The sequence below is a fragment of the Chaetura pelagica genome, unplaced genomic scaffold, assembly GCF_000747805.2.
Source record: "Chaetura pelagica isolate M959 unplaced genomic scaffold, ChaPel_1.0 scaffold10, whole genome shotgun sequence".
Classification (NCBI taxonomy): Eukaryota; Metazoa; Chordata; class Aves; order Apodiformes; family Apodidae; genus Chaetura; species Chaetura pelagica.
The window spans coordinates 12,099,117-12,117,312 of NW_009952263.1; the positions used below are offsets into that span (position 1 = coordinate 12,099,117).

The following is an 18,196-nucleotide window of genomic DNA, read 5'->3' on the forward strand; positions in this document are numbered from 1 at the left end:
AAAATGGAACTTTAAATTTTATTTTCATTAGTTCATTTCTTGGATGTAAAAGGTCTGTTCCAAAATGGGAATGATAAAATAGTGTTAAAATATTTTATCCCTGCAAGTTTATTATTGCAGAAGGCTTAGAAATTAAAATGAAATTAACTCAAATGGAAACATTCTATTTCATTACTCAACCACCAAATTGTGTAGTAGAGATATCAGAGAGATGACAAAACCACATTAGTTCAGAATGAATTCAAAAGTCCAAAACATTTAAAAGTTCTAATGGTGGTGGCTTAAGAGGAATCTTTCCCAATGTAAACTTTTTTGCTTCAAATTGTTTCAACTCTTCAGCTGATAATTCACTCTTTAGTGTAAATAATTTTTCTGATACAGTATTGTTTGTGACTGCAGAAGATGCTGATGTGATATTAAGTCCAAAGGCACTGGCAGTCTGTCCACTGCTCGAATGTGAGGGAGAAGCTGCAGCATTAAAAGCTCCAAAGCCTGTAAATGAAGCGGTGCTTGAAGAGTTCACAGCAGAACTGCCAAACCCCGAAAAGCCAGAAGCTCCAAAACCACTAGTTGTTCCAGAAGTCTTAAATGAGAAGGAGGATGCAGACGGAGCCACGGGGCTGCCAAAACCAACAGAATGGGAGAGGGTAGGAGAGGACGTCACACCAAATGCAGGAGGATTACAACCTGCAGAAGAGCTCCCAAAAGCAGGGGTGTTTCCAGATGATGCATTGACAAGGCTGGAGCTTGGTTTAAAGGAGAAACTGCTAGCACTGCTGCTGCTGTTCACAGGAGAGGCTGCAATTATAAGATTTGTAACAAAAAGTTAGCATGTGCACACCTGTGACACTAAACCTCTGCTGCATTTAAATAACATGGAAGAAGAAAAACACAAGAAAACATTTAACTGTTGGTTCTTAATGTAGGAACTTACTTGGCACCCCAAAGCTTGATGTTTGCTGTTCTCCAAATCCGAAGGCAGGCAACGGTTGAGTGACTGTGTTCTTCAACTCAGACAGCTTAAAAAAAATTCCAAATACTTAAATGAAAACGAGATTCCCAAACAGAAAAATATCTTTCAATAAATACTTGAAGGAAAAATAGAGCTGCTCAGTCCAATTTAACAACACGTAGACTACGTTAGACACTGATCACTTGCATCACCATTGCACGCTCCTGCAGCCATGAACAAAATGCTTTAAGGCTGTAACTCTTCTCTGCAAAACAAGCTAGAAACAAATATATTACAATATACAAATTTTTGTTTGTCGGTCAAAGACCTGAACACCTTTCTGAGCTCTTCTTCTCATCTCTCACCTATTTCAGGTAGTGCTTTATGACCCCATAGAATCATAGAATGTTTGGGTTGGAAGAAACCTTTAGAGATCATCTAGTCCAGCCCCCTGCAATAAGCAGGGACATCTTCAACTGGATTGGGTTGCTATTTATGTCATTGCTTTGACTTCTTAGTCTGTTGTCTCACTTTGACTCATCTAGTCTTCTGTGCTAAAGCACAAATCCCACTTCACCTTCAGCAGTGAACAGAGCATGGTTTGGGTTGGAAGTGACCTCAAAGATCCCCTGGTTCTAACCCCCCTGCCATAGGTAGTTTCCCACTAGACCAGGTTGCTCCAAGCCCCATCCAACCTGGCCTTAAACGCTTCCAGAGATGGGGCAACCACAACTTACCTGGGCAACCTGTTCCAGTGTCTCACCACCCTCACAGTGAAAAATTTCTTCCTAATGTATAACCTAAATCTCCCTTCTTCCAGTTTTCAGCCATTACCCCTTGTCCTATCAGTCCCTCCCCAGCTTTCCTGCAGGCCCCTTCATGTACTGGAAGGCCACTATAAGGTGTCCCTGGAGCCTTCTCTTCAACAGGCTGAACACCCCTAACTCTCTCAGCCTGTCTTCACAGGAGGTGTGCTTTAGCCCTCTGATCACCTTTGTGGCCCTCCTCTCTATTTGCTCCAACAGCTCCATGTCCTTCTTATATTGTGGGCCCCGGAGGGCCCAAGGGGTATGATCATATTACTAAGACTTTAATGCACTTCATGCAGACTCAAATTAACTTACTCCGTTTCCCTGATTATTTGCTATTGGCTTTAACTGAAGCCTTCTGACGCATCTAGATTCACAAGAGTATGTCACCTTCCCAGGAACAACTACTCTCTGTATCTTCAAATTTTACCCAGGGTTCTCTCCCACCCATCTATCAATTTCTCATTCTGGTAACACCAAATCTTTGTATTTATCCTAAGATGGCTAGAGGACAATTCTGGTCTTGTCTGCTGATTATGCCTTCGAAAATTAAAATCAGCACATGGGAAAAAACAGTGGAGTGGGTATTTTCCTCTTAAGATACATGTACTCAAATGGTTCCCAAAACCTAAAGCTATGCTTATTTTCATATGGCTTGCAATGCTAGCATTCCAAACCTCAGATCCAGCTGCTGTCCTGCTAACATGGAACCACCCTGATTCATTGCTTTCCTTAATTAACTAAAGGGTTTTATAACACCTGCCTGCAATTCACTGATTTTTTGATTCCAGAGAAAAGTAGATGTAAGACCCAAAACTGTGTTCACACACTTTCACAGTCATCTGACTCAGGCAGTGCTAGAATATTCAGTCACATTTCTATTGCCTATAAAAAAAACAAATCAGATGGAGAGGTGGGGAGGTTTTCAAATGGAAATCATTATTCCCTTATGCAATTCCACCTTACACCCTTTCCATTTTCTCTTAATGTTCCCAGGAGTGTTCTAAGAATACTGTCAAAGTCTTCGTGCTGCCAGTCAGCCAAACACTTCCACACTGGATGTTTTTCAAGGCTTCAGTGCCAGACTGTAATACATCTTAGTTGAGGTTTTCAGAACAGTTCACAGATCTACCACAAAATTGCCAATGGACCTCGGAACCAAACATTTTCATATCTCAGCTATTTGGGTGCAAACTAGCATGCCCTAAGAGAATAATGTATATTTGCTTGTAAAAATATAGTATCCTTCTATCTTCAAAGCAATACCTATCACCTATTTATATAGTTAGAACTGTAGTTAAATGCTTTGGTAACAGCTGAAGTTTCTCCTAAACAACTGGGAGATCTCCTTATTAGAAACAAGGTGGTATATTTCAACTTCCATGTCTGACAAGTCTTTGTAGCAGAAATTAACCTTGGCATTTGCAGGACAGTTTGGTGGGATGTATATGAAATAACATGAATCTAAGAAAAACATTTGCCCAAGATTAATAAAATGATGACATCAACAACAGAAACATGTTACCTTTCATTAGCACTTACCAAAGCTGCTTTTGATGCATTTGAAGTTTTCAGCTGAAACAGTCTTTTTTTCCACTGTTTTGCTAACTCCTGGACAGAATCTATCTAAGAAGGGCAAAAATAAAGCAATGTTTTATTATTGGTGAAGACTTTAAAAAATAATCAAAATAGAGTGATCTGACAACTAAACCAAAAGATTTGTAGAATTAGAAAAGAAACTTCATTACATCAAAATGACAAGATTTTTGCTTTCCTGAAACTTCAAGGTGAGAAGCTGAAACTTTTGTTATTAACACTATTACCCTTAAATGAACTTTTTAGCTTCATGTAACAGATTAAAAAAAATGTCCTGGGACTTTCTACATGAAAATTCAATCACTATCTGAATTAGGTGCTTGAAAAAAATCCCCAAAACAACAAACACACTAAATATGTAAGTTTTAAGTACAAGAGAATAAACTCTTCAATCCCTGTTTTATTTCTGTCTTGTCTACTTATGTGCTCACTCATTAGGTTCTAAGATTAAGTTCTAAGATTTGCCTTAGCTTCTTCCACATTTTCAGAAAAAAAATTGCCCACTTTCACAACACTGTAATTCAGAACACTTGTAACAGTATCATCCTGAATTAACTTTGCAGAAATTAATTTTTTTAATTTAAATAATCCCCTTTAATGTGATTCAATAGATTACTGCTCAGCACATACGCAGCACTAAATAGTACCTGTATCTGTCTGTCTGATAACTATGATTAAAGGATTAATCAAGAAATTGGAAAATCATTTGCTCCTTTTTCAGGAATTTCTAACATGAATTTCCTATATTTATCAACACAGCTTATTTGAAGCCTGGCCTAATTGAATTTTCCTTAAAAACTAACCAAGTAAAACACATAATGCCCCAAATGCCTGTAAGAGTGGAACGAGTAATCTTTTTGTAAATAAATTCCTTAATTTTTCAAAAGGGTCTTAGATCACAAACATCAATAATTCTTTTGTGTCTAGTCACATGCCAGAAGATCACGTTGCTTGGGATCAGCTCTTACACAAGAGACTGGAAAATTCAGATTTTGACCCAGTTTAAGAATAGAAACACACACTTTGAAAAAGACATGTTGTACTTAAACGTTTGCCGAGAGAACTGTGTCATACTGTTATCATCTATATGCTGAGACTTTTAAGAACTTCAACATGTCAGTAAGACCACAAATGTCTTTTTTTTAACAGCCAAGCATACTGTATTGTTTCATCATTTCAGTGTGCTTTTTTTAATTTAAGAGGGGGTTTGGTTTTGTGAGTTTTTTTAAATTAATCTCTCTTCTGTCTCTGAAAATGCAATTCTGGTAACTCTAAATATGTGAAGCAAGAGTGGTGACAACAACCATTTCTTCTGCATAATACAGAACCAAGGGGAAGAGGAAACAGAGCAATGTAGCTCAGTTTAGTTTGTACTTTTGTCCATCCAGTAGCCTAAGTCCTTTTCTAACAAAACATTAAACTGCACTGGTTTCCTTGATGTTGATAGGACTATGAGAGAGGAACAATACATCTAAATAGGTATTTACATAAAAACATACATATTACTTCCTTTCTAGGAACTTGTATACTTCTTTAAATGTACCTATTCTTTTCAGCATTTATCCCATACAATAAAGAGATGTAAAAAGAGTAAGGTCCAATAAACTTGCCCAGTCTTCTACCTAAAACATTATATACCCAGATACAACAATCAAAGACCATACAGAACATTAAACTTCTGAGACAGGACTTCTACAAGTCCTTCTAATAACTTCTACAAATAACACACAAGAACCAGGACAAGCCTAAGACAAGGAGTGTCCAGACTAAGAAAAGAACATATGTTTAATTAAGACTAGCTAAAAATCTATTGCCACCACTTTTTGTAGGAGCTGATGTGTCCACATGTTTAGGCCATCAGTTTTAGAAGCTGGGATCTGGCAGTTCGAGCCTGTAATCTCAGACAGAAATAGGAAGTTATGGTAGAGCATACAGACTAGCGGCTATTTTTGCATTTCATTGAGTGCAGAGTAATTTAAAAATAACATTGGAATTCTAATAATCTCCTACAGTTTGGTCATTAAATGAGTCAAGATTTGACACCTGAAGAACAGCAACAAATCCTGTCCTGAAATACATCCAGGTAAATCAGTATTTGTTAAATACTTACATAGGTTTGAATGTCATTGTTTGCTCGGCAATTATAATACTCTAGATGCAACTCTTCTGGAGAGAAATCTGCAAAACCTGAAAGGAGAGGAATAATCAAAAACTTGCAAGAAAATGTACCAGTACTTCCAATTGCCCTCGATAGTCATGAAGGAACGGGCCTGGGGACATTATCTGTAGTGGTAAGTCCTCAGTCACCATTGGAGACACAAAAAGGGATTCATTACAGAACTTCAAAGACGTGAATGTCCAAAATTAATTTGCCATAATCCAATATTCTTTTCTGTTTCATCACAGGGAAAACGTCACCTTGCAAATGGTTCCACAGAGGTTACAACAGTGTGGAAGAAACATTCTAAATAGCAGGAACATGTGGCAATACTAAAAACATTACCCACCTGAGACATTTGGCTTTTCCTTCATAGGCGAATAAGATGAAAATGGCCACTGCCCCGAAGATTCCCAAATTTCCATGTCTTTCATTACAGATTCACTAGGAAACAAAACAAAACCACAGATGAAGGGGAAACTACATGATCAAACCAAAACCACCAGAAGCAATTGCCTAGTTTGAATCGAAAGTCAGATTCAAATGCAAATCAAAGAAGTGTGACACTAGTCAGAATGAACAGACAAATACTCAGTTCTTTGTTGAAAAAAAGGCAGTTATTTGACAAAACATATAAATGTCCCTTCAAAACTTTTAACTTTATAATCTAACTGCGAATAAATCAAGCCAGATCTTTAAAAAAATCCCCAAATACGCAAATTATTTTTTAATCCTTGTATGTCACATGTTGTCATAGGATTTTTCCTGAAGCTGTAGATGGCAATACAATTTAAAAACTGCTTAATAACAGATGATTTTACAATACAAATGAACATGCAGAGTATTAAAGAGCAAAACTCAGGAAAAAAATAAATAAGTGTTCCATGTAAGTTTTTGGAAAACAATCAAAAGCATAAAAACACAGACATTGCAAAAGCAGAGAAAGAACAGCTAGGTCACCAAAAGTAAATCCAAATGCAAACAAACTGTGAAAGGGTAGAAACTGAGGTGGACAAGCAGAACAACCAAAGAAAGATTCTAAGTATTTCAAATGTTTGTAACACAATATATATTAATGTTTGAGAAGTTAAATAAATAATATTGTTAAGCTTTTTCTTAATGTAAACTTAGTAAAATAATGGAAAGTGGTTCCAAAACCTTACTTTTTCAGAAAATCAGCCTGCTTGTTGCTTTTCATCACCTGCCCTGTCATTGCCTTGAACCACTGGTCACTCTCCACTGACTCTAATTCACATGTTAATATCCATGGGAAACCAGGTTTCAATAGTTTTGCTATTGGCAGAACACTCTGTTATCTTAAGCGTCAGGAAAACTAAGTCAAACTGCTCATTTTCTCAAACAGGCTTTTTAAAAAATGGTTGAAATGCTGTCCAAGGTACTCTGACCCCTTATTGTTGAGTACTGAAATCCTTGTTTTCTTCCTTACCCTTCTGCCCATACCATCTTACTAGTATCACAGTTGTGCAGCTTCCCAAGGGATTGTTTTCTTCCCATGCCAGCAAAGAACCAAAAGAAGTAGTGTTTTCTGTGGTTCTTACTACACATCCCAGCTTTGCCCTCATGATCATGTCCAATGCATTATCTTCAGTAAGTCAATAAGCTTTTAAACTGCTCATTGTAAACACTTTCAGTAAAAAGAACTGTAACTCACAGAAGTCTCTCCTCTTCATCTTTATTGCCATCAGCGATATTTTGACTGCTCGTTAATGCAGAGAATCTGTTCTGTGAAAAGTCTGCATTTCTGCTGCTGCCACCTGATGATCCAAAGTCAGAGGAGCCAAAAAATCCTCTTCCCTGATCTCTGCTGCCACCCCATGTATTAGACTTAAAGGTAGACGGCTGGATAACGTTAGTGTATCTCTGGTTAGTGGTACTCCATCCTCCTCCTCCTCCTCTGCTTGCACCTTCCAATACAAAAACAAACAAACAAATAATAAATCTTAAATCACTAAGATATTAAACAATACAACAGCAACAACAATTGTAAATATAACTATTCTTATAGTGGCAATAAGTTGGAAAAGAAAGCACATTTTTTTTTCCTAATGAGTTAACCTGATTTACATAGTAAGCTTAACCTACAGAGTTACACTGCAAGCAGATGTAATTTTGAACTCCTCACACCACTAACTCGCATGGGAGAGGCTGCCCTGATGATCCTGATGGGTCCTTTTCAACTCAGCATATTCTATGATTCTGTGCTTGTTTCATAAAGTAACTGCCACAGCAGAAAAACAAACAACGAACTCTCAGTGCGTTCACATCAGGGGCTCCTGCTGCACAGCTCAGGCAGGGGCTCGGCCGCACAGGAGGGACCTCCCAGCTTCGTTTGAAGCCACGGACACATCTGTGCGAGCTACAGGCAACGCCAACCTTCCCTCTGCAGATGTGAGGACCGGCAACCGTGTGACTGCGCCTCCGCTCAGTGGCACCCTCATCACACCTCCCGCGCACCGAGACCTTCCAAAGACCCACGCTTAATGACAATTAAAAGAACCTGCACACGACCCGACACGCAGCTGCTTGAGACGCTGCTCTTACAGGCCGAGTCTGCGGAGTCACGTTCACCCTTCCCGCGCTCCTGTGGCACCTTCTGCGCTGCCCTCCCCAGAGCCCCGCGCCGCCAGCGCCCAAACGGACGCTCCGTAATCTGAATTAGGAATACCTCCTTTAACCTTTCTGTTTCTAAATGGCAAGGTAACTTATGACTTAAAAATCCCCTTCTCCCCTTAGGTCCCGGTAGGTTATAATGATGTTTGAAAACATCTTAGCCACTATTATTTTGGGTACAGTAGATTATTCAGATTTGTCATGGGCCTTGCAATTCTATTTTATCATTTTAAGCAAAAGCAGTTTCACTTAAAAAAGTTCTTGCACATTTCAGAGCCTTGAAAGCTCTCAGTGCAGCCCAGCAGCAACAGCCTGCCGAGGCACTCTGAGAAAGACTAAAGGTTTTAGCTCATCACTGAAGTTCAAAAGGAAGCTGCTTTAACCTCTTACATAGCAAAGCAGCAGCACCGAGGCACAAAAGCTCAAAAATCTTGCAGTGGCCTTGTCTCTACTCAAAGCAAGGAGTTTGTAACCTGGTGATCTTTAAGGTCCCTTCCAACCTTAACCATTCTATGGAAAAGACACTACAACTGAGAAAAGATCACTCTGGCACTTGTCAGAGGGAGCCTATTCTTGACTGTGACTTAGAATGTTCTTTTGTTGTTGTTGTTGTTAGAGTACTAACTTAGGAGGCTGAACATTAGGAAAAAACCCACCAGGTACCTGCTTTAAATATGAAACAGAACCAAAATACACTCTTGCCATGCTAGAATGCTGCTTGACTGCAAGTAATTAAAATTGTAGGAACTTTTAAAAAAATCTTGTAGCTTTCTGATACAGTTGGGTTTGAGAACCGCTAAGGCTTCACCAATGTATATTGCAGGTAATGAAATGAGTTCAGGCAGTTCTGGCATTCACTTGACAAACCACAAACATGTTTTTGTTTGGTTGTTGTTAAATGCAAACTTTTTTACAGAAGTGAGGTTAACAAGTTTGTAAAGATGGGGGATTTCTGCAGCTACAATGGTGTGATGGATTTTGGTACGTTCCTCAGTTCATGTGGCAAAATCTGAGTCACTGGCATAAATGATCCAGAGCTAAGTGAGCCCTGACAGATGTACATTTCTTAATTTGTACAAGTCTTAGTGCTGCTCTAGAGACCCCAACTGGAAAAACATATTTCCTAAGAATTAAATGGAACTCCTGGCCAAGGTATCAGTATTTTGCTTGTGAGTTGCAGCAAGCCTGGGACATTAACAATAACAGATGCCTTACTTAGTTTAAAAAATACCAGAAAAATCCATGTCAGCAACCCATGTTTGAAACCTAACATATACAAGTTTCTGGTACATCAGCACTGAGCATATGGACTGAGAAACCTGGATTTCTAGGAAGCCTGCAGAGTGCCTATCCATGGCCTATCATCTTAATACTAAATTTTTTTAGCAGGTCATCTCCTGCCTGAGAACCCCTCAGAGTGGTTCTCCTTAAAGCAGTGGGTGTGTTACTGGACACCCTCCCCTTGGATTGATCTGGTGTCCAAAGGAAATTCCTGGGACTGAGTGCCCTTGCCTCAGAGATGAGTGTGATGCACATTTTTGAGTCATCATCCTAAGCTTAAATTTAGGCTAAACAACACTGTGTAGCCTTAGTTTCCAACTGAACCTGTAAATAAGTTGTGTCTGACAAACCTTTTGTAATAGAAGAGTTCCTCCCAGTTTGACTGTCCAACCTTCTTCCTAATGCCATTAAATTAATTTTGAGATCTGTATTTAATTAGTGTTACACTTCCACAACAATTCTTCACCAAAGCACTCTAACTTTTGACAAAGCCTTTTTAATATAGTTTCACAGTACAGAATATAAAATGGAACTTTAAATTTTATTTTCATTAGTTCATTTCTTGGATGTAAAAGGTCTGTTCCAAAATGGGAATGATAAAATAGTGTTAAAATATTTTATCCCTGCAAGTTTATTATTGCAGAAGGCTTAGAAATTAAAATGAAATTAACTCAAATGGAAACATTCTATTTCATTACTCAACCACCAAATTGTGTAGTAGAGATATCAGAGAGATGACAAAACCACATTAGTTCAGAATGAATTCAAAAGTCCAAAACATTTAAAAGTTCTAATGGTGGTGGCTTAAGAGGAATCTTTCCCAATGTAAACTTTTTTGCTTCAAATTGTTTCAACTCTTCAGCTGATAATTCACTCTTTAGTGTAAATAATTTTTCTGATACAGTATTGTTTGTGACTGCAGAAGATGCTGATGTGATATTAAGTCCAAAGGCACTGGCAGTCTGTCCACTGCTCGAATGTGAGGGAGAAGCTGCAGCATTAAAAGCTCCAAAGCCTGTAAATGAAGCGGTGCTTGAAGAGTTCACAGCAGAACTGCCAAACCCCGAAAAGCCAGAAGCTCCAAAACCACTAGTTGTTCCAGAAGTCTTAAATGAGAAGGAGGATGCAGACGGAGCCACGGGGCTGCCAAAACCAACAGAATGGGAGAGGGTAGGAGAGGACGTCATACCAAATGCAGGAGGATTACAACCTGCAGAAGAGCTCCCAAAAGCAGGGGTGTTTCCAGATGATGCATTGACAAGGCTGGAGCTTGGTTTAAAGGAGAAACTGCTAGCACTGCTGCTGCTGTTCACAGGAGAGGCTGCAATTATAAGATTTGTAACAAAAAGTTAGCATGTGCACACCTGTGACACTAAACCTCTGCTGCATTTAAATAACATGGAAGAAGAAAAACACAAGAAAACATTTAACTGTTGGTTCTTAATGTAGGAACTTACTTGGCACCCCAAAGCTTGATGTTTGCTGTTCTCCAAATCCGAAGGCAGGCAACGGTTGAGTGACTGTGTTCTTCAACTCAGACAGCTTAAAAAAAATTCCAAATACTTAAATGAAAACGAGATTCCCAAACAGAAAAATATCTTTCAATAAATACTTGAAGGAAAAATAGAGCTGCTCAGTCCAATTTAACAACACGTAGACTACGTTAGACACTGATCACTTGCATCACCATTGCACGCTCCTGCAGCCATGAACAAAATGCTTTAAGGCTGTAACTCTTCTCTGCAAAACAAGCTAGAAACAAATATATTACAATATACAAATTTTTGTTTGTCGGTCAAAGACCTGAACACCTTTCTGAGCTCTTCTTCTCATCTCTCACCTATTTCAGGTAGTGCTTTATGACCCCATAGAATCATAGAATGTTTGGGTTGGAAGAAACCTTTAGAGATCATCTAGTCCAGCCCCCTGCAATAAGCAGGGACATCTTCAACTGGATTGGGTTGCTATTTATGTCATTGCTTTGACTTCTTAGTCTGTTGTCTCACTTTGACTCATCTAGTCTTCTGTGCTAAAGCACAAATCCCACTTCACCTTCAGCAGTGAACAGAGCATGGTTTGGGTTGGAAGTGACCTCAAAGATCCCCTGGTTCTAACCCCCCTGCCATAGGTAGTTTCCCACTAGACCAGGTTGCTCCAAGCCCCATCCAACCTGGCCTTAAACGCTTCCAGAGATGGGGCAACCACAACTTACCTGGGCAACCTGTTCCAGTGTCTCACCACCCTCACAGTGAAAAATTTCTTCCTAATGTATAACCTAAATCTCCCTTCTTCCAGTTTTCAGCCATTACCCCTTGTCCTATCAGTCCCTCCCCAGCTTTCCTGCAGGCCCCTTCATGTACTGGAAGGCCACTATAAGGTGTCCCTGGAGCCTTCTCTTCAACAGGCTGAACACCCCTAACTCTCTCAGCCTGTCTTCACAGGAGGTGTGCTTTAGCCCTCTGATCACCTTTGTGGCCCTCCTCTCTATTTGCTCCAACAGCTCCATGTCCTTCTTATATTGTGGGCCCCGGAGGGCCCAAGGGGTATGATCATATTACTAAGACTTTAATGCACTTCATGCAGACTCAAATTAACTTACTCCGTTTCCCTGATTATTTGCTATTGGCTTTAACTGAAGCCTTCTGACGCATCTAGATTCACAAGAGTATGTCACCTTCCCAGGAACAACTACTCTCTGTATCTTCAAATTTTACCCAGGGTTCTCTCCCACCCATCTATCAATTTCTCATTCTGGTAACACCAAATCTTTGTATTTATCCTAAGATGGCTAGAGGACAATTCTGGTCTTGTCTGCTGATTATGCCTTCGAAAATTAAAATCAGCACATGGGAAAAAACAGTGGAGTGGGTATTTTCCTCTTAAGATACATGTACTCAAATGGTTCCCAAAACCTAAAGCTATGCTTATTTTCATATGGCTTGCAATGCTAGCATTCCAAACCTCAGATCCAGCTGCTGTCCTGCTAACATGGAACCACCCTGATTCATTGCTTTCCTTAATTAACTAAAGGGTTTTATAACACCTGCCTGCAATTCACTGATTTTTTGATTCCAGAGAAAAGTAGATGTAAGACCCAAAACTGTGTTCACACACTTTCACAGTCATCTGACTCAGGCAGTGCTAGAATATTCAGTCACATTTCTATTGCCTATAAAAAAAACAAATCAGATGGAGAGGTGGGGAGGTTTTCAAATGGAAATCATTATTCCCTTATGCAATTCCACCTTACACCCTTTCCATTTTCTCTTAATGTTCCCAGGAGTGTTCTAAGAATACTGTCAAAGTCTTCGTGCTGCCAGTCAGCCAAACACTTCCACACTGGATGTTTTTCAAGGCTTCAGTGCCAGACTGTAATACATCTTAGTTGAGGTTTTCAGAACAGTTCACAGATCTACCACAAAATTGCCAATGGACCTCGGAACCAAACATTTTCATATCTCAGCTATTTGGGTGCAAACTAGCATGCCCTAAGAGAATAATGTATATTTGCTTGTAAAAATATAGTATCCTTCTATCTTCAAAGCAATACCTATCACCTATTTATATAGTTAGAACTGTAGTTAAATGCTTTGGTAACAGCTGAAGTTTCTCCTAAACAACTGGGAGATCTCCTTATTAGAAACAAGGTGGTATATTTCAACTTCCATGTCTGACAAGTCTTTGTAGCAGAAATTAACCTTGGCATTTGCAGGACAGTTTGGTGGGATGTATATGAAATAACATGAATCTAAGAAAAACATTTGCCCAAGATTAATAAAATGATGACATCAACAACAGAAACATGTTACCTTTCATTAGCACTTACCAAAGCTGCTTTTGATGCATTTGAAGTTTTCAGCTGAAACAGTCTTTTTTTCCACTGTTTTGCTAACTCCTGGACAGAATCTATCTAAGAAGGGCAAAAATAAAGCAATGTTTTATTATTGGTGAAGACTTTAAAAAATAATCAAAATAGAGTGATCTGACAACTAAACCAAAAGATTTGTAGAATTAGAAAAGAAACTTCATTACATCAAAATGACAAGATTTTTGCTTTCCTGAAACTTCAAGGTGAGAAGCTGAAACTTTTGTTATTAACACTATTACCCTTAAATGAACTTTTTAGCTTCATGTAACAGATTAAAAAAAATGTCCTGGGACTTTCTACATGAAAATTCAATCACTATCTGAATTAGGTGCTTGAAAAAAATCCCCAAAACAACAAACACACTAAATATGTAAGTTTTAAGTACAAGAGAATAAACTCTTCAATCCCTGTTTTATTTCTGTCTTGTCTACTTATGTGCTCACTCATTAGGTTCTAAGATTAAGTTCTAAGATTTGCCTTAGCTTCTTCCACATTTTCAGAAAAAAAATTGCCCACTTTCACAACACTGTAATTCAGAACACTTGTAACAGTATCATCCTGAATTAACTTTGCAGAAATTAATTTTTTTAATTTAAATAATCCCCTTTAATGTGATTCAATAGATTACTGCTCAGCACATACGCAGCACTAAATAGTACCTGTATCTGTCTGTCTGATAACTATGATTAAAGGATTAATCAAGAAATTGGAAAATCATTTGCTCCTTTTTCAGGAATTTCTAACATGAATTTCCTATATTTATCAACACAGCTTATTTGAAGCCTGGCCTAATTGAATTTTCCTTAAAAACTAACCAAGTAAAACACATAATGCCCCAAATGCCTGTAAGAGTGGAACGAGTAATCTTTTTGTAAATAAATTCCTTAATTTTTCAAAAGGGTCTTAGATCACAAACATCAATAATTCTTTTGTGTCTAGTCACATGCCAGAAGATCACGTTGCTTGGGATCAGCTCTTACACAAGAGACTGGAAAATTCAGATTTTGACCCAGTTTAAGAATAGAAACACACACTTTGAAAAAGACATGTTGTACTTAAACGTTTGCCGAGAGAACTGTGTCATACTGTTATCATCTATATGCTGAGACTTTTAAGAACTTCAACATGTCAGTAAGACCACAAATGTCTTTTTTTTAACAGCCAAGCATACTGTATTGTTTCATCATTTCAGTGTGCTTTTTTTAATTTAAGAGGGGGTTTGGTTTTGTGAGTTTTTTTAAATTAATCTCTCTTCTGTCTCTGAAAATGCAATTCTGGTAACTCTAAATATGTGAAGCAAGAGTGGTGACAACAACCATTTCTTCTGCATAATACAGAACCAAGGGGAAGAGGAAACAGAGCAATGTAGCTCAGTTTAGTTTGTACTTTTGTCCATCCAGTAGCCTAAGTCCTTTTCTAACAAAACATTAAACTGCACTGGTTTCCTTGATGTTGATAGGACTATGAGAGAGGAACAATACATCTAAATAGGTATTTACATAAAAACATACATATTACTTCCTTTCTAGGAACTTGTATACTTCTTTAAATGTACCTATTCTTTTCAGCATTTATCCCATACAATAAAGAGATGTAAAAAGAGTAAGGTCCAATAAACTTGCCCAGTCTTCTACCTAAAACATTATATACCCAGATACAACAATCAAAGACCATACAGAACATTAAACTTCTGAGACAGGACTTCTACAAGTCCTTCTAATAACTTCTACAAATAACACACAAGAACCAGGACAAGCCTAAGACAAGGAGTGTCCAGACTAAGAAAAGAACATATGTTTAATTAAGACTAGCTAAAAATCTATTGCCACCACTTTTTGTAGGAGCTGATGTGTCCACATGTTTAGGCCATCAGTTTTAGAAGCTGGGATCTGGCAGTTCGAGCCTGTCATCTCAGACAGAAATAGGAAGTTATGGTAGAGCATACAGACTAGCGGCTATTTTTGCATTTCATTGAGTGCAGAGTAATTTAAAAATAACATTGGAATTCTAATAATCTCCTACAGTTTGGTCATTAAATGAGTCAAGATTTGACACCTGAAGAACAGCAACAAATCCTGTCCTGAAATACATCCAGGTAAATCAGTATTTGTTAAATACTTACATAGGTTTGAATGTCATTGTTTGCTCGGCAATTATAATACTCTAGATGCAACTCTTCTGGAGAGAAATCTGCAAAACCTGAAAGGAGAGGAATAATCAAAAACTTGCAAGAAAATGTACCAGTACTTCCAATTGCCCTCGATAGTCATGAAGGAACGGGCCTGGGGACATTATCTGTAGTGGTAAGTCCTCAGTCACCATTGGAGACACAAAAAGGGATTCATTACAGAACTTCAAAGACGTGAATGTCCAAAATTAATTTGCCATAATCCAATATTCTTTTCTGTTTCATCACAGGGAAAACGTCACCTTGCAAATGGTTCCACAGAGGTTACAACAGTGTGGAAGAAACATTCTAAATAGCAGGAACATGTGGCAATACTAAAAACATTACCCACCTGAGACATTTGGCTTTTCCTTCATAGGCGAATAAGATGAAAATGGCCACTGCCCCGAAGATTCCCAAATTTCCATGTCTTTCATTACAGATTCACTAGGAAACAAAACAAAACCACAGATGAAGGGGAAACTACATGATCAAACCAAAACCACCAGAAGCAATTGCCTAGTTTGAATCGAAAGTCAGATTCAAATGCAAATCAAAGAAGTGTGACACTAGTCAGAATGAACAGACAAATACTCAGTTCTTTGTTGAAAAAAAGGCAGTTATTTGACAAAACATATAAATGTCCCTTCAAAACTTTTAACTTTATAATCTAACTGCGAATAAATCAAGCCAGATCTTTAAAAAAATCCCCAAATACGCAAATTATTTTTTAATCCTTGTATGTCACATGTTGTCATAGGATTTTTCCTGAAGCTGTAGATGGCAATACAATTTAAAAACTGCTTAATAACAGATGATTTTACAATACAAATGAACATGCAGAGTATTAAAGAGCAAAACTCAGGAAAAAAATAAATAAGTGTTCCATGTAAGTTTTTGGAAAACAATCAAAAGCATAAAAACACAGACATTGCAAAAGCAGAGAAAGAACAGCTAGGTCACCAAAAGTAAATCCAAATGCAAACAAACTGTGAAAGGGTAGAAACTGAGGTGGACAAGCAGAACAACCAAAGAAAGATTCTAAGTATTTCAAATGTTTGTAACACAATATATATTAATGTTTGAGAAGTTAAATAAATAATATTGTTAAGCTTTTTCTTAATGTAAACTTAGTAAAATAATGGAAAGTGGTTCCAAAACCTTACTTTTTCAGAAAATCAGCCTGCTTGTTGCTTTTCATCACCTGCCCTGTCATTGCCTTGAACCACTGGTCACTCTCCACTGACTCTAATTCACATGTTAATATCCATGGGAAACCAGGTTTCAATAGTTTTGCTATTGGCAGAACACTCTGTTATCTTAAGCGTCAGGAAAACTAAGTCAAACTGCTCATTTTCTCAAACAGGCTTTTTAAAAAATGGTTGAAATGCTGTCCAAGGTACTCTGACCCCTTATTGTTGAGTACTGAAATCCTTGTTTTCTTCCTTACCCTTCTGCCCATACCATCTTACTAGTATCACAGTTGTGCAGCTTCCCAAGGGATTGTTTTCTTCCCATGCCAGCAAAGAACCAAAAGAAGTAGTGTTTTCTGTGGTTCTTACTACACATCCCAGCTTTGCCCTCATGATCATGTCCAATGCATTATCTTCAGTAAGTCAATAAGCTTTTAAACTGCTCATTGTAAACACTTTCAGTAAAAAGAACTGTAACTCACAGAAGTCTCTCCTCTTCATCTTTATTGCCATCAGCGATATTTTGACTGCTCGTTAATGCAGAGAATCTGTTCTGTGAAAAGTCTGCATTTCTGCTGCTGCCACCTGATGATCCAAAGTCAGAGGAGCCAAAAAATCCTCTTCCCTGATCTCTGCTGCCACCCCATGTATTAGACTTAAAGGTAGACGGCTGGATAACGTTAGTGTATCTCTGGTTAGTGGTACTCCATCCTCCTCCTCCTCCTCTGCTTGCACCTTCCAATACAAAAACAAACAAACAAATAATAAATCTTAAATCACTAAGATATTAAACAATACAACAGCAACAACAATTGTAAATATAACTATTCTTATAGTGGCAATAAGTTGGAAAAGAAAGCACATTTTTTTTTCCTAATGAGTTAACCTGATTTACATAGTAAGCTTAACCTACAGAGTTACACTGCAAGCAGATGTAATTTTGAACTCCTCACACCACTAACTCGCATGGGAGAGGCTGCCCTGATGATCCTGATGGGTCCTTTTCAACTCAGCATATTCTATGATTCTGTGCTTGTTTCATAAAGTAACTGCCACAGCAGAAAAACAAACAACGAACTCTCAGTGCGTTCACATCAGGGGCTCCTGCTGCACAGCTCAGGCAGGGGCTCGGCCGCACAGGAGGGACCTCCCAGCTTCGTTTGAAGCCACGGACACATCTGTGCGAGCTACAGGCAACGCCAACCTTCCCTCTGCAGGTGTGAGGACCGGCAACCGTGTGACTGCGCCTCCGCTCAGTGGCACCCTCATCACACCTCCCGCGCACCGAGACCTTCCAAAGACCCATGCTTAATGACAATTAAAAGAACCTGCACACGACCCGACACGCAGCTGCTTGAGACGCTGCTCTTACAGGCCGAGTCTGCGGAGTCACGTTCACCCTTCCCGCGCTCCTGTGGCACCTTCTGCGCTGCCCTCCCCAGAGCCCCGCGCCGCCAGCGCCCAAACGGACGCTCCGGCCGACGGCCCGAGGCCCCGGGACAGGCCCCGGGACAGGCCCCGGGGGTCCCACCGCCCCCACC

General features: G+C 38.9%; 2 protein-coding genes across 2 annotated transcripts in view; both read right to left on the reverse strand.

Moving 5' to 3' along the window:
- Positions 1-241: 241 nt before the first annotated feature.
- On the reverse strand, positions 242-9,501 carry LOC104397652 (nucleoporin-like protein 2). Its single transcript, XM_010007652.1, has 7 exons — positions 9,378-9,501; positions 7,188-7,440; positions 5,865-5,959; positions 5,464-5,544; positions 3,304-3,383; positions 935-1,019; positions 242-798 (listed from the first exon to the last, which is right to left on the reverse strand). The coding sequence occupies exons 1-7, from the start codon at positions 9,499-9,501 to the stop codon at positions 242-244; spliced, it is 1,275 nt and encodes a 424-aa protein (XP_010005954.1).
- Positions 9,502-10,191: 690 nt separating this feature from the next.
- The window catches only part of LOC104397653 (nucleoporin-like protein 2), an 8,939-nt gene continuing 934 nt past the window's right edge, over positions 10,192-18,196 (reverse strand). The window contains exons 2-7 of the mRNA XM_010007653.1: positions 17,138-17,390; positions 15,815-15,909; positions 15,414-15,494; positions 13,254-13,333; positions 10,885-10,969; positions 10,192-10,748 (exon numbers count right to left, since the gene is read on the reverse strand). Coding sequence (XP_010005955.1) covers positions 10,192-10,748; positions 10,885-10,969; positions 13,254-13,333; positions 15,414-15,494; positions 15,815-15,909; positions 17,138-17,390 — 1,151 coding nt within the window. The remainder of the gene's footprint in view (positions 10,749-10,884; positions 10,970-13,253; positions 13,334-15,413; positions 15,495-15,814; positions 15,910-17,137; positions 17,391-18,196) is intronic.

Bases quoted from the DNA above. Each gene is read 5' to 3' on its own strand.
- LOC104397652 (XM_010007652.1), bottom strand. From the start codon at position 9,501: ATGGATAGGCACTCTGCAGGCTTCCTAGAAATCCAGGTTTCTCAGTCC. The intron at 1,020-3,303 runs GTAAGTGCTAAT...ATTTTTTTTAAG, and splicing joins ATGCATCAAAAGCAGCTTTG to CTGTCTGAGTTGAAGAACAC. The intron at 799-934 runs GTAAGTTCCTAC...TTATAATTGCAG, and splicing joins ATCAAGCTTTGGGGTGCCAA to CCTCTCCTGTGAACAGCAGC.